This window comes from Pseudomassariella vexata, assembly GCF_002105095.1.
Source record: "Pseudomassariella vexata strain CBS 129021 chromosome Unknown BCR38scaffold_2, whole genome shotgun sequence".
In the NCBI taxonomy this organism is placed as follows: domain Eukaryota; kingdom Fungi; phylum Ascomycota; class Sordariomycetes; order Amphisphaeriales; family Pseudomassariaceae; genus Pseudomassariella; species Pseudomassariella vexata.
The window spans coordinates 381,205-393,122 of NW_024467957.1; the positions used below are offsets into that span (position 1 = coordinate 381,205).

Here is an 11,918-nt window from a genome sequence, read left to right on the forward strand (position 1 = left end):
TTCCACTTGCCGTTGGAACTGGGACCACCTGCGCTTTTATCATGCCAACTAGGCAGGACCATATCCACCTTGTACTTTTTGCAGCCGACATGATCGAATATGTATTGTGTCATCACCAACGTACCCGTCAATCACATCAAGAATACCCTGGTTGCCCTCGACTCTCGTGCCATCAACGACCCAGGACTCGGGCGGTGACGGCCTGACGCTTCGAAAGGAAAATTCGCGTCTGCCGAATGCAGTATTTCAGATCAGCGGGAGCGACCTAGGCTTTGCTAATCTCCAAAGTAAGGTAGCTGGCACTTCATTCCTTTCGATTCACATTGGAGGCATTTGGCCTTTCCTTTGACTTTCTCTTGAAAGTGGTGATTGCGGGCCCTACGCGGCGTCATGAGATCGATCGGCGTCGAAAGAAGGTCATTTACCATTCGATGAAGATTCTTTCCAGAGCGAAGTATAGAAATGTACAATAACGTGGTGAAACCGACTTACATGGACTCTTCCACGTATTGTTGATGTGGTCGTCCATGCACAATTACGCCTTTGTACATGAAGCACAGACAAGAACAAAGACTACAAGAGTGATTAAAAAGAATTCGTCAACTTGACTAGGTTTACTATTTCGTTAAAGAGAATAAAGCATTGAGGAGACTCTATAAGCATGCTGTAAACTGTAATAAAACGTTGTTTGTTAACACCCTTACGCCATTATCGTTGAGGAATTACGAGGAAGGAATAAGTAAGATAATTGATAGTGTAAAGACAAAGCAAATGTCGGGCAAACTGCGTCCTATACACATACCTGATGATATGAACGAACCGTATTTTAGCATCTAGCCATCGTGGACTACCGCAAACACTACGCCGAGTTATGTGTTGGCAATGCCTCTCCAGGCCAAGACATAATCCCCGCTTCATTGGCGAAGAGGCTGTGCAGACTTGTTGCGTTTACTTCCTGCACCCTTCTTCAATATTTTGGTCGTCTTCGATGTCGCTCGAGGCGAGAAATATGGCGACGCTCCATCGCCGGACTTTTCCCTGTTTTCATCGAGCTTACGATTCCTGCTGGATGTGGTGAAAGCAGTCAGAGAGAAAGCTGACTTCTTGTTGACGAGCTCGAGATGTGGGTATGCCACCATGATTTCTAAATTCGGCAGATCCTCAACGGGAGGTGCTGTACGATGTGAAGGCTTCCAGGACTCATTCCGAACTTTGTTCCACTCATCCTTCGTCAGTTTGGGTAGGTGAAACCAGCTGTGTTCCTTTGCCTGGGAAGCAGTCATTCGCTGACCTGCATTCACCTTGAGACAGCGACGAATAAAATCTTGCCCGTCTTCACTTAAAGTGCTGGCTGTAGGATAAAGTGGTTTCAAGATAGCCTTGAGCGTTTCGTCTATAGACTCTTGATTCATGGCCTTCAAGTGCGAAAGTTGATGTCTCTGATTGGCCGTCATGAGAACTAGTGTGATCATTCCAATAGACCAAATATCGACGGTTTCTGTGTACGAGAGGTGCCCGAAATGCATTTCGCTGTAATGCTCTTAGCAAAGAAAGACCAATCAAACGAGTACTCGAAAACAAGACACTTACGGAGCCAGGTACATCTCGGTCCCCACGTTACTCTTCATCCGCCCCCAAGTTGTGCCCATGGCCCCGCCCAAGTCTCCAACAATGACGCGATTTCTGACGTCCGGTCCGGAAGCAAAAAATATGTTTTCGGGTTTTAGGTCCCGATGAGAAAGTCCTTGCTTGTGTAAGTATGCCACGGCACGTACAACTTGATACATGACGAATTTTGTTTGGTTTTCAGAGAAGAACCCGTCATGAGTCTGGTACATAGAAAACAAATCTCCACCCGTTGCTAATTCGGTAAATATGTAGAGTGTGTGTTTGGAACGAAAGGCATACTCGAGGGTAAGGAGGTTTGGCTGTGATTTATCAGTCTAGAAACTGGCAAACAAAACCCTTGAAACTTACGTGTCGGACTTTGCCAAGGATGTCTGCCTCCCACCCAATTGCTCGAATAATATCGATCGCAGCAGTGCTCTTCCGAGCGCGATCAAGATCCGATATTTTGCAGGCGAGTTGCCTCCCACTTTTGACATCAATGGCTAGATGGATGGTACAGTGATTGCCAATGCCCAATACTCGATCGGTGATAAGGTACCGGTCGCAGAACGTCTGTACACAATTAGCTACTCTGCACGAGTGACCACAGTATTTATGTTCACCCTGGCCTCGTGTGATTGAATACCCCTAAGAGGACAACTCCATCTAGGACATTGAGGGAGACGAATCTCGAATTCCCAGTATGGATTGATACGGACCACGTCTCCATGACTGAGAAGGTGGCCTGGACTTGGGCCGCTGGCTTTGCAACCAATGATACAGCCGTTGACGGAAGTTCCTGAGAGGGACTGTCGATCACGGATGTAGATCATGGGCTGTTGCTTTGAGAGGTCGTACTCCTCATAGACCACCGAATAGATCTCAAAGTGCGTGCGAGACACGTATACGTTGTCCACACAGATGCTGCTAGAGGACTTTCAGTAATTATATGAGCCATCTGTATGTTATTGACTTACTTGACTTGTGGATCAGTGTCTCGCCCCACAGTTAAAGAGCATCTCGCCCGTAGGTCATATGAACATGATGGCAGAAGTGCTTGGTTCAAGCCGTCGTCGTGAGGCCCTGGAATGAGAAACCCACCACCTGAGCCCGCCAAAGATGTTAGGAAAGAATTTGATGAATGCAGAAAGTATTCAAAATGCAAGACTACAAGATGACAAGCGGCTGAAACCAGAGACACCTACCTGCTGGCTGAAGACCTGCCAGTTCCGTATCAACGACACGGCAGACAATTTGAGCCAAAGGAACTTGCTCCATATTCGGACAGTTGATACTGATGTGCTTGTCTATGGGTCCAACACCCAAATCTGTCATCAAGCAATGATCAGAAGAGTACCCCGAGGCAAATGGGTTCACCGAGCTGGCCTTTATCAGAAATGAATGATTTCTTGGGAGCTGACTAGGGCTACAAGACCTCAATCGGAGGTTGTTTGAAAGTTGGAGGTTTGGATGGATAGTGTGATAAATTTTTGATTGAAGGACTGGCTCAGACAATACATTCATGGCTGCCTAAAGGTGGGTTTTCACTTGAACATGTCCACTGGGAAGGCACGGCTCAACTCGTGGGTGTTACCGCAAACTGGACATAGGAGTTTACTTGTAGGTAGGCTTCATCGGTGGAAAATTTGTGTTAGTTTTCTGCTAGAGGCAACGATAAAGGTATTCGCTATGACAGAAAAGAATATATCTTGGAGTCTCAACTGAATGCAGGGATTCGCAGGATTTGTCCTTGTGGAAGTCATGACACAGCACCAAAAGGTTGATTTGAGGTTGAAGTTCTAGGATGCAGGGGTCTAGGCAGGGAAGGAGCGTTTTGCGGGGTTGGACCGTGCTTTAGCCCTCACATGACGGTCAGGGCACTTGCCCTCATTGACTTCTGGAGCTGCTAGAACATCTATCTTTACCTGCGCGCTGTTCCACCTTTACACTTCCCAGACTCACCAACACTCATCCACGAGCAACCGGTAAGTGCGCCCAAAACCTCCTTGCGCGATTGCCAGTTGGCATCGCCAGCACCTCAAGCAACGTTTGGGTCATTGTTAGCAATGTCACCCAGTTTGAGAACTTGCGAGTTTTCGGCTGGTCAATGCTGCTGCATCCCACTTGCCTCGACGTCATTCCAATTTGAAGCTGCTCCTCTTTCCAGCTAACTAACAGGCCCTTTCAGTCAAGTCGTTCACGATGAGAGCCAAGTGGAGAAAGAAGCGAGTCCGTAGACTCAAGCGTAAGAGAAGAAAGATGAGAGCGAGATCGTGAGTGCCACGCCTACTTTCTAGCTGCTCAACTTGAGTACTGACCAAGCCTCCCTGCACAGCAAGTAAACATCTCACCCCTACTCGACCTCAGCCATCTCGCGATAAGTGAGTGTACGGCATCCATTACGACAAGGCCGCAAACAAATCCTCACATTCCACGCATTACCACACCACCGCGTTTGTCCACGACTGCCGATATTATGTCACACATGACATGATGAGATGCGGCGTTCTGGAGGAGCTGCCGGGCCAGGATGATGACGTGAAGATTTGGCAAGTGATGGATTGAACTCGCATGGCAGGAAGACTGGTCAATTTTCTTATCGGGTGGAAAATGTGAGTGTTTCATGGGAACACAATCCTCAGAAGCATATTGCCTGGGAATGCACAAGCACTGGTATGGAACATGGCACATAGCTGGCAGTCAATTGATACTTTTGCTTATGCAAATTCTACTGTTTCCTGATCAAATGTGACTTAATGTGTGGATCTGGAGACTATCAGACTTAATGCCCCGCAGGGGACCAAACGTTTTCGTAGCCTGGTATATGTTGAAGTCTGAAATCTACAATTGATACTACATATATGGCCCCGAAAAAATCGTCATCCATTATTGATTATCATCCAGTCGCAAATTCATTGTGGTGGTCGATTTTACAAGTACCTCCCAAGCTGCTCATCGAAGCCAACAGCAAACATCGTTGACTTTAGAGCTCCCCACCAACATTTCGCAACAAACGTGCCCGGTTGAGCTGCGAGGGCTAGCTTACTCCGCGTCTGTGGGGCAGGTGGGGGCTATTTTCACCGCCCTCTACTTTGTAGTCGGGACATTATCGGAATAGTTACGGCTGGCAGAAAAAAAAAGGTTGAACGAAACACGATTGGACTCAATTAGGAGTGCAGGTCCAATCTTCGAGCCATTAAGCCAAAGCCGGGCCTTCTCTTTGCCTCCGTTGTATCGATAGCAAAGATGGGTGAGAGAAGCGAAAAGAAACGAAAGATATCCGAGGGGGAATCCTCTCGGTCTCGCAAGAAGGCCAACATTGCGGCACCTTCGCAACCAGAAACTATCAAAGTCTCATCGGTGAAATCCGTCAAGAGCTGCCCCCCAGTTATAGGTAAGACTTCGACGTGGTGCATTGAGCAGTCTGGTGCAAAAAGTCTGATTATTTACAGCAACGGCACCCGGACTCTCCATACCATCTTCCATCGAGTTCCAAGCCTATGCTAAAACCGCGCCATCCACAAAAAGAAGCAAGAAACCTGCCCCTCAACTCGACAGTCTCTTTCTGCACTCGTCTTCCCACAGGACGCTCGACTACACGGCGAGAGAAGATGGCGCAGCTGCGAGTGAAGCTCACCTGCGTCACTATATCGGAATACTCGACCCCATGACTGGACAATTGTCCGTCATTGAAGCCAAGAAGATGGCTGTAAGAGGCAAAGTTCGAGCTCAGCAGGCCCCCGAAGATAACATAGCTGAGCGAACTGCCTCAAAGGTATGTCTTCCTCATATTCTCTTACAGAGCTCTAGCTAACTTTTCAGACACTTATGCAACAGCGAACCGACCTAGGCGAAGCCTTCGGTACCAAGAAAGCACGGAAGGCCATCGCTGATATCACACAAAACGCAATCTCTTCGCACAAATCTATGCCTAATGCCGATGGAAAAACCAAGAAGCTTGACGCAAGCTCGATGGCTATAATGGAATCACTACAAGAGGTCACACAAGCGATGGCCACGAGAGAGCAACTCCAAGCAGCTGTCGACGGTGCGAAGCCAGTGCCGCCAGGCAATTTCGATGCTGAGGAGATCCAGGATGTGTATAAGCCTGAAGACTTGATTGGATTCGAAATCCTAAACGCCATTCCCATTAAAGATTGGCAAGACTCAATAAAGAAGAAGGAGAATCTCGAGACCCCCTTTCGCTTCATATCGAGTCGCATTTACCCGATTGCAGAAGGCCCGAACCCAGCCAAGAGACTGAAGATATTGCGGTACCTCAATTTCCTCTTCGAATTCTTCAAGGCCTGCAAGCCGGGAAAGGCAAGGGGAAGCTTAAGACTGCCACCGAAGGAGAAGCTTGCGGAAAGGCTAGCCGACGCCCCTCAGCCAGTCATAGAGAGCATCAGGCGAAAGTTCTCGCAGAATGGAGATGTGTCCAAATTCCACATTCAACTTCTCAGAACTTACTGCTGTGCGATCGCAGCTATAGTAGCAAACTACGAATTCGAAACCAGTTACATACGAATGGATATGGGGTTGGACGAGAAGGAGTTTGCGATGTACTTCCGCGAAATTGGTGGAAAAATTTCACATCCCGTCTCAAAGGATACGAAGGGGAAGATGCAGTTCGCAAAGCTTGCTTTGCCGCTTGAATTCCCCAAAGTCCGATTCATGGCGCCTAAGCGCCGTTGATAAGTGGAGAGAATTCATCATCAAACTGACCCACGCCAGACGCAAAGCGCATGCACGCGAGGGCATGACACCGGGTCTAGAGGACAACTAGCTGCAACGCCTCCACGATTAGCATTTGATGCACCTTCTCTTGTCCGAAGGCAATAAATATTTCTAGTAGCTGAGACTTTGTTGTTCATAACCACCACCGCACACTATTATTCGGACTGACTGACGGACACGATTCTAAGCACGTTGCAACGATGCGCCGAATGGATTGAAATGACGTGATTTTGGACCCGTCCGGCAAGCCGCTTGAAAGCTTTGCAGTCCGGAACGAGTTGCGCTAATGGCCGCCTGGGGGAGACTGTTTATATAGCGCGGAGTGAGCATGGCTTGCGCTGAGATACCATTAAGAACTTGAGAAGTAGAGACCTTAGATATTTTTTGGTATTACCTGGTATGATGTCCCATCTCAAATGCAAGTTTCCGTCCACGTGATGGTTTCATGAAGGCCACGATGAAATGTTTGCTGTAACTCGCCCTGTTTTTAGCAGGACATAAGCCTCGAAACTTATGCGAAGTCTCACGCGGACATACCAAGACCTGGACTCAAGTTGTTTTGCGCTGTAAGCTGCGCAGTCACCAACTCTAAATATGAAGTAGGATCTCGGATAACTGTCTGAAATTCTTGGCTGCGATCCTCCATCGCGTTAAATACGTGAACATTCCGTGGTTCTCCAATGGAAGTGATTGGGGCATAAATATCTCATGCGAGGAAGATGAACACTGAGACACCGATGCAAACACTGCAACTCCCGGCTCCGGCGGAGATGAACGGCGCCGCCGAGGCGGAGCGGCCCCGCGTTAGCGCCGAACAGCCTGTAAGTCAGTCCGGATAGTATTTCCATCCACGAGTCTTTTTCTGCACTATTATGATACGCAAGGAGAAAACATTAGGGTATAGGCGTACCACTGACACATTATATCAGAAACCGGTACAACCTATGACTATAAAAACAGAGCGGGCGGTTGAACTTCGCGGTGGTGGTGTCCATGTATGTGAATTCTTTTGTAGAGAGACGTCTCCGATTTCAACTAGAGCTGAGCTAATTACACGGTATCAAATGGATAGACTGCCGTTGTCTGTGGTGTCTGCACTGGGATATTGTGTGCTGAGTGTTGTTTTATCTGCTGCTGCTAAGGGGGGGAGAATGGAATACATGTTGGCATATGGGTCTAACGATGTGCTGCGTATTTAGGCAGATGTTCCGTCCCATCTGCCTAACTTACACGAACGGCCATGGCTGGGCTGAACGTGTATACAGCATCTTTGCCGAGGTAACCAAGACAAAACGGGTTGTGGTAGCCGACGGGGAGTTGCGGCGGTTCTCAAGCTAACCGTTACTACCTGATCGTATTCATCTGTAGTCGCAATGGATTCCCGTGCTCTTTCTTGTCACTGGGACGAAGACAGGGAAGCCGAGGGAGGGGTGTACTTAAACAATCAATCAAAGTGGTATGTCCTTCGATTTAACTCATCTCTAACCTAAGTACGCTTGCTTGTCTATTTAGTTTATTTATTGTCCGTTATAGGCCGTCTGAAATCTTGTTCCATTGACCATCTGGGCGCCTTGGCCCAATTGGCTTGCAACAACCGTTGCTTCTCTGACAGCCCTGGAGATTGTCCCCCTAACACGTCCCTCTTCAAGAACCAACACGCCGCCGATAGTGCATCCACCTGGAGTACAGGTCTTTTCCCTGAGCAGAGCCGGATGTTCGCCACTCTGTACCAAAGCCGCAGTCCCTTTCATCGTCTGTGTTGCCATACGCTGTGCTGCGACACGGGGCAAACCCATTGCTACGGCACCGTCAATGGCAGCCTCGAGCATAAGCGCGAATAGAGCCGGGCCTGATCCGCATAGTGCCGTCGAAGCATCCATATTGTTCGCTGGAAGGTAGACCACATCACCTATGCGCTTGAAAATCCACGTGACTAGCACTGAAACCTGCGGAGGCGGCGGCGGGTCGGATGTCGCAATGACGGTCATGCCCTCGCCAATCATGCTGGCCGTATTGGTCATGGCACGCAAAATCCTGCATCGACCATCGACCTCCGGGTCGTGATTGGGCACCGCGCCATGCAGGATCTTCTCGATCTGGGGCACGGAGACGCCGGCGCAGATGCTGATTAGGAGTTTGCCGTGCAGCGCCTTTGACATGCCTGGTTGGGAGAGCAGGTCGGTTACCATCCACGGCTTGCAGGCCAGAATAATGACCTCGGCTTGCGTCACGGCGGCTACATTGTCGTTCTGAACCACTTTGAGAAAACTGCTGTGCTCCCAGAGGGCTTGCTTTACTCGCTTGGCTGACTCAGGGGTCCGCACGCAGGCGATGAAGCGGGACGGGAGTCGCGGCGGCAGCTCATCCCGCGGCGTTGCTGTGCCAGATGCCGAAGGGGTCTGCAGGGGGCGGGGAGCTGATAACTCAGCTAGGGACCTGAGGATGCCGTTAAGGATAGCTATTCCCATTGTACCTGAGGTCTGATAAGCTTGTGTCACAGAAATTGTGTGATACTTCGCCACATACCGCATCCCAAGACAGTCATTGTGAGCTCCTCGGCGCCCTCGTTATGGCGCGACGGAAGGGCGAGCATTGTGATGACAATTGTATAATCGGTGTGAGGTTGGATTGCAGTTTACGATTGCTGCCCGGAAGATCAAAATTAACAACGAAAGTGAGGTCGTCAAGAGCTTGTGAACTTGAAGTTCAAATCCAGGCAACGGTGGTGCTGGGAAAACGTAAACAAAATACTCATTCACGACTTCCAAAATCAGGCTCGCTTGATCGGATTGTCGATTTCTGCCGGGTCATCACATACAAAGCTCGTTCTATTCATCCAACGAAATCACGAATTCTTCGTCGTCTTCACCGACAAATAACGCTCAACTAAAAAGTAAAGCTCCCGAAGCCGCCGAAAGCCGCCGGGATTGGGTTTGCAAACAACCATGCCCAAGAAGACGAGGCGCCGCGCCAAGGCTAGACTTGAACATGGATTGCCCAAGCCACCCGGTCCCCCGAGCAGTGGTTTTGGTGTGGCGCGTCGGGGTCTGGTAGGGAGTTTAGCGTGCCACGAGCTCGAGCTCTACGGTCCCAGTCTCGAGACGGCGCCAGCATCACCCCGCGACGCGCCGGCCTCTCCCAAGCCGTACCTGTTGGCCAAACGTGGCGAGCAGAGCCCCTACGGAGTGTACAAGAACCCGGATGATCTCCCGTTGTCCTTCTTCTCCTTCTCGAATTCGGATTGCTGGGCCGACTACTTTTCTGCTAGGAGCAGGAAGAAAGCCAAAATGGCAGACCCTTTCGAGGTCCGCATGAGGTTCTCTGGCCAGCTGCAGCACCTCAACGCCAGCGTCATGTCGGCACAGAAGGCTGCTCAGTATGCGCTCAAGAACAAGGACATGAGTGAGGACTTGCATTCGTGTATTTTGGAGCAGCTCGAGAAGGTGAGTACCCGTTCGGCAATTTTTCAGACCCGACAAGTTGGCTGAGTTGGCATGTGGAAGTTGGTTGGCTAACGTGGGTGAGGAATTAAGAATAACTCGATGAACACGCGCGCCAACATCATGTACTTCATTGAGCACTTGCTCGAGCTTGCTTGTAAGGAGAACAAATCCAACGTCTATGTACGCATGATGCAGCGTGATATAATAAGAGTTGTCGATGCTGTGTGCCCTGAAGATGGCTCTGGTGCTGCCAACGTCAAGGTGGTTCGGAAAGTAAGTCATTATTCAAAGGCAGTCAACATGCAGGGAAAGGGCGCATCAAATCTAACTATTCGATTCTTGCTCGATAGGTTCTGCAAGGTCTAAACACGATGGGGGTTTTGAGTGACCAGACCATAGTCGAGATCAACGAATGCCTCAAAGACCGCAACGTTTCCCACGGCGATTTTACTCTCGAGTCTCCAGCCCTCAAGGCAGCGACCCCTTCCTTGAACGCCGAAGTCAACGGGGCCACCCTGGGCCAAAGCCGCAATCGAAACAGTACGAGTGCTACTGCTGCGCCTCCTCGTCTCGAGAAGCGTCAAATCGAGCAGAGGATCGAGGAGGATCGCGAGCGTCACAAAAAACGTCGCGAAAACATCTGGGCTGTACCACGCGATCCGCAGGTTGAGATGTGGAAGTTCTTTGACGACACCAGCGATCTGGGCGAGGATGACCATATTCTGGGCCGTGAGGAGCGGGCAGAGTGCAGGAAGGTGTTCAACGAGAACCTCTGCTCCCACATGAAGAGCCCAAGGAAGGAGGCTACCAATGGCCATTCTGCTCATTAGACAGTAAGAATCGCTTGTCGCTTGTATGTACGGATATTACGACAACCAAGGTACAGGTGGATATGCATTATCAGGCGTTTGGCGGCGTTGGAGGGTAGCGTCGCATATAAAATAGGGGGGTTCTTTCTCACGATGTGAGGATCTCGCAGAAGGACTCAAGAACGGCGTTATATCAGATTAGTGCTATCCATGATTCAGCAACTCGCATGGTACAGGTTGGGGAAAGTCGTCATTGGCTGGTCGCCAATTCAGACCACGGTTCTTTCCAATGATACCACCCAGAGTTGATACAACTTAATCGTCACCCAGAAATTGCTCTTGACAGCTACCGGCTGTGCTTGATCTTTGCATATCGTTACAAAGCTAAGTTACATGTGTACAGGTTCTATCCTTTACATCCCTCCCCTTGTAGCATATATCGCACCTTTATTCCATGGCAACCACAGCCCCCAGGTCTTTCATGGTCGCCATTATCTTCTCCGCCTCGTCCTTGGGCACGCTCTCCTTCATCATCTTGGGCGCAGCCTCGACGAACTTCTTGCTCTCCACCAGCGACAGGCCCAGCAGATTCTTGACCTCCTTGATGATCTTGGGCTTGGAGCCGGCCTCGAACGACATCAACTTCACGCTGAACAGCGACTTCTCCTGCGCGGCGGGCGCCGGCTCTTCTTCTTCTGCAGGTGCGGCTGCGTGGGCTGGCGGGGCAGCGAACCCGCCTACTGGGAGGTCGGGGATGTTGAGTCGCGACTAGAATAACTGTTAGCGCTTTGCGTTTACAACGAAACGGGTAGGCCTAGCAGGTCGGAACCGCTGCGATGTCAGGCCCATGCGGAAGATGGCCTACCTTCAGGCTAGATACAAGATCGGCAGTTTCGAGGAGAGTCAATTGACTGATTTGCTCGACGATTCCGACAATCTTGGGATTGGTGCTGACGGCCGCGGTGGACTCGTGCCTCCGCTGCATGAATGCAGCAGTTGGTCGGTACGCGGCTCGGGATCTGAGAGAGCGGGCGCAGCTTCGAGCTGCGAATCTGCAGTGGACCGACATGGTGGAGGGGCTGGTTGGTGAAGGAAGTGGCAAGTTGTACTCGACTCTCGACAGGCACATCCACGATCTCCTAGCAAGCTGCAAATCGTCAATGGTCGTTGAATTTTTGAGACCAAGAAGCTTGGACCATACCCAGGTAGTTTTAGCTGGCCCGGCATCCCAGTCGGTCTTGTCGCCGATCTCCCCAGTTCTGCTGCCTTTGACCGCCTAAAAGTTCGTGGAGCGCGAAAAGTGCATCAATCCAGTGCTTCC

At 50.2% G+C, this 11,918-nt stretch overlaps 5 protein-coding genes across 5 annotated transcripts; 2 read left to right on the forward strand and 3 right to left on the reverse strand.

Moving 5' to 3' along the window:
• Positions 1 to 539: 539 nt before the first annotated feature.
• BCR38DRAFT_419482 (kinase-like domain-containing protein) lies at positions 540 to 3,399 on the reverse strand. Its single transcript, XM_040859318.1, has 7 exons — positions 2,814 to 3,399; positions 2,586 to 2,712; positions 2,232 to 2,535; positions 1,978 to 2,181; positions 1,591 to 1,928; positions 803 to 1,530; positions 540 to 671 (listed from the first exon to the last, which is right to left on the reverse strand). Exons 1-6 carry the CDS (start codon positions 3,130 to 3,132, stop codon positions 915 to 917), a joined length of 1,908 nt encoding a protein of 635 aa, XP_040719529.1. The 5' UTR covers positions 3,133 to 3,399; the 3' UTR covers positions 540 to 671; positions 803 to 914.
• Positions 3,400 to 4,732: 1,333 nt separating this feature from the next.
• On the forward strand, positions 4,733 to 6,754 carry BCR38DRAFT_360569 (RNA polymerase I associated factor, A49-like protein). The gene is made up of 3 exons (XM_040857163.1): positions 4,733 to 5,002; positions 5,061 to 5,383; positions 5,431 to 6,754. Exons 1-3 carry the CDS (start codon positions 4,855 to 4,857, stop codon positions 6,301 to 6,303), a joined length of 1,344 nt encoding a protein of 447 aa, XP_040719530.1. The 5' UTR covers positions 4,733 to 4,854; the 3' UTR covers positions 6,304 to 6,754.
• Positions 6,755 to 7,862: 1,108 nt separating this feature from the next.
• On the reverse strand, positions 7,863 to 8,938 carry BCR38DRAFT_405288 (pyrroline-5-carboxylate reductase; the record flags this gene model as incomplete). Its single annotated transcript, XM_040857950.1, has 2 exons — positions 7,863 to 8,818; positions 8,872 to 8,938. The coding sequence occupies 2 exons, from the start codon at positions 8,936 to 8,938 to the stop codon at positions 7,863 to 7,865; spliced, it is 1,023 nt and encodes a 340-aa protein (XP_040719531.1).
• Positions 8,939 to 9,632: 694 nt separating this feature from the next.
• Positions 9,633 to 10,618, forward strand: BCR38DRAFT_454562 (CTD kinase subunit gamma CTK3-domain-containing protein; the record flags this gene model as incomplete). Its single annotated transcript, XM_040861713.1, has 3 exons — positions 9,633 to 9,788; positions 9,879 to 10,061; positions 10,139 to 10,618. 3 exons carry the CDS (start codon positions 9,633 to 9,635, stop codon positions 10,616 to 10,618), a joined length of 819 nt encoding a protein of 272 aa, XP_040719532.1.
• Positions 10,619 to 11,044: 426 nt separating this feature from the next.
• On the reverse strand, positions 11,045 to 11,582 carry BCR38DRAFT_454569 (ribosomal protein L7/L12 C-terminal domain-containing protein; the record flags this gene model as incomplete). The annotated part of the gene is made up of 2 exons (XM_040861714.1): positions 11,045 to 11,365; positions 11,463 to 11,582. The coding sequence occupies 2 exons, from the start codon at positions 11,580 to 11,582 to the stop codon at positions 11,045 to 11,047; spliced, it is 441 nt and encodes a 146-aa protein (XP_040719533.1).
• Between the last annotated feature and the right edge of the window lie 336 nt (positions 11,583 to 11,918).

Bases quoted from the DNA above. Each gene is read 5' to 3' on its own strand.
- BCR38DRAFT_419482 (XM_040859318.1), bottom strand. From the start codon at position 3,132: ATGAATGTATTGTCTGAGCCAGTCCTTCAATCAAAAATTTATCACACT. The intron at 2,713-2,813 runs GTAGGTGTCTCT...TGGCGGGCTCAG, and splicing joins GGCAGGTCTTCAGCCAGCAG to GTGGTGGGTTTCTCATTCCA. The intron at 1,929-1,977 runs GTAAGTTTCAAG...GATAAATCACAG, and splicing joins TCCTTGGCAAAGTCCGACAC to CCAAACCTCCTTACCCTCGA.
- BCR38DRAFT_360569 (XM_040857163.1), top strand. From the start codon at position 4,855: ATGGGTGAGAGAAGCGAAAAGAAACGAAAGATATCCGAGGGGGAATCC. The intron at 5,003-5,060 runs GTAAGACTTCGA...GATTATTTACAG, and splicing joins GAGCTGCCCCCCAGTTATAG to CAACGGCACCCGGACTCTCC. The intron at 5,384-5,430 runs GTATGTCTTCCT...CTAACTTTTCAG, and splicing joins CTGAGCGAACTGCCTCAAAG to ACACTTATGCAACAGCGAAC.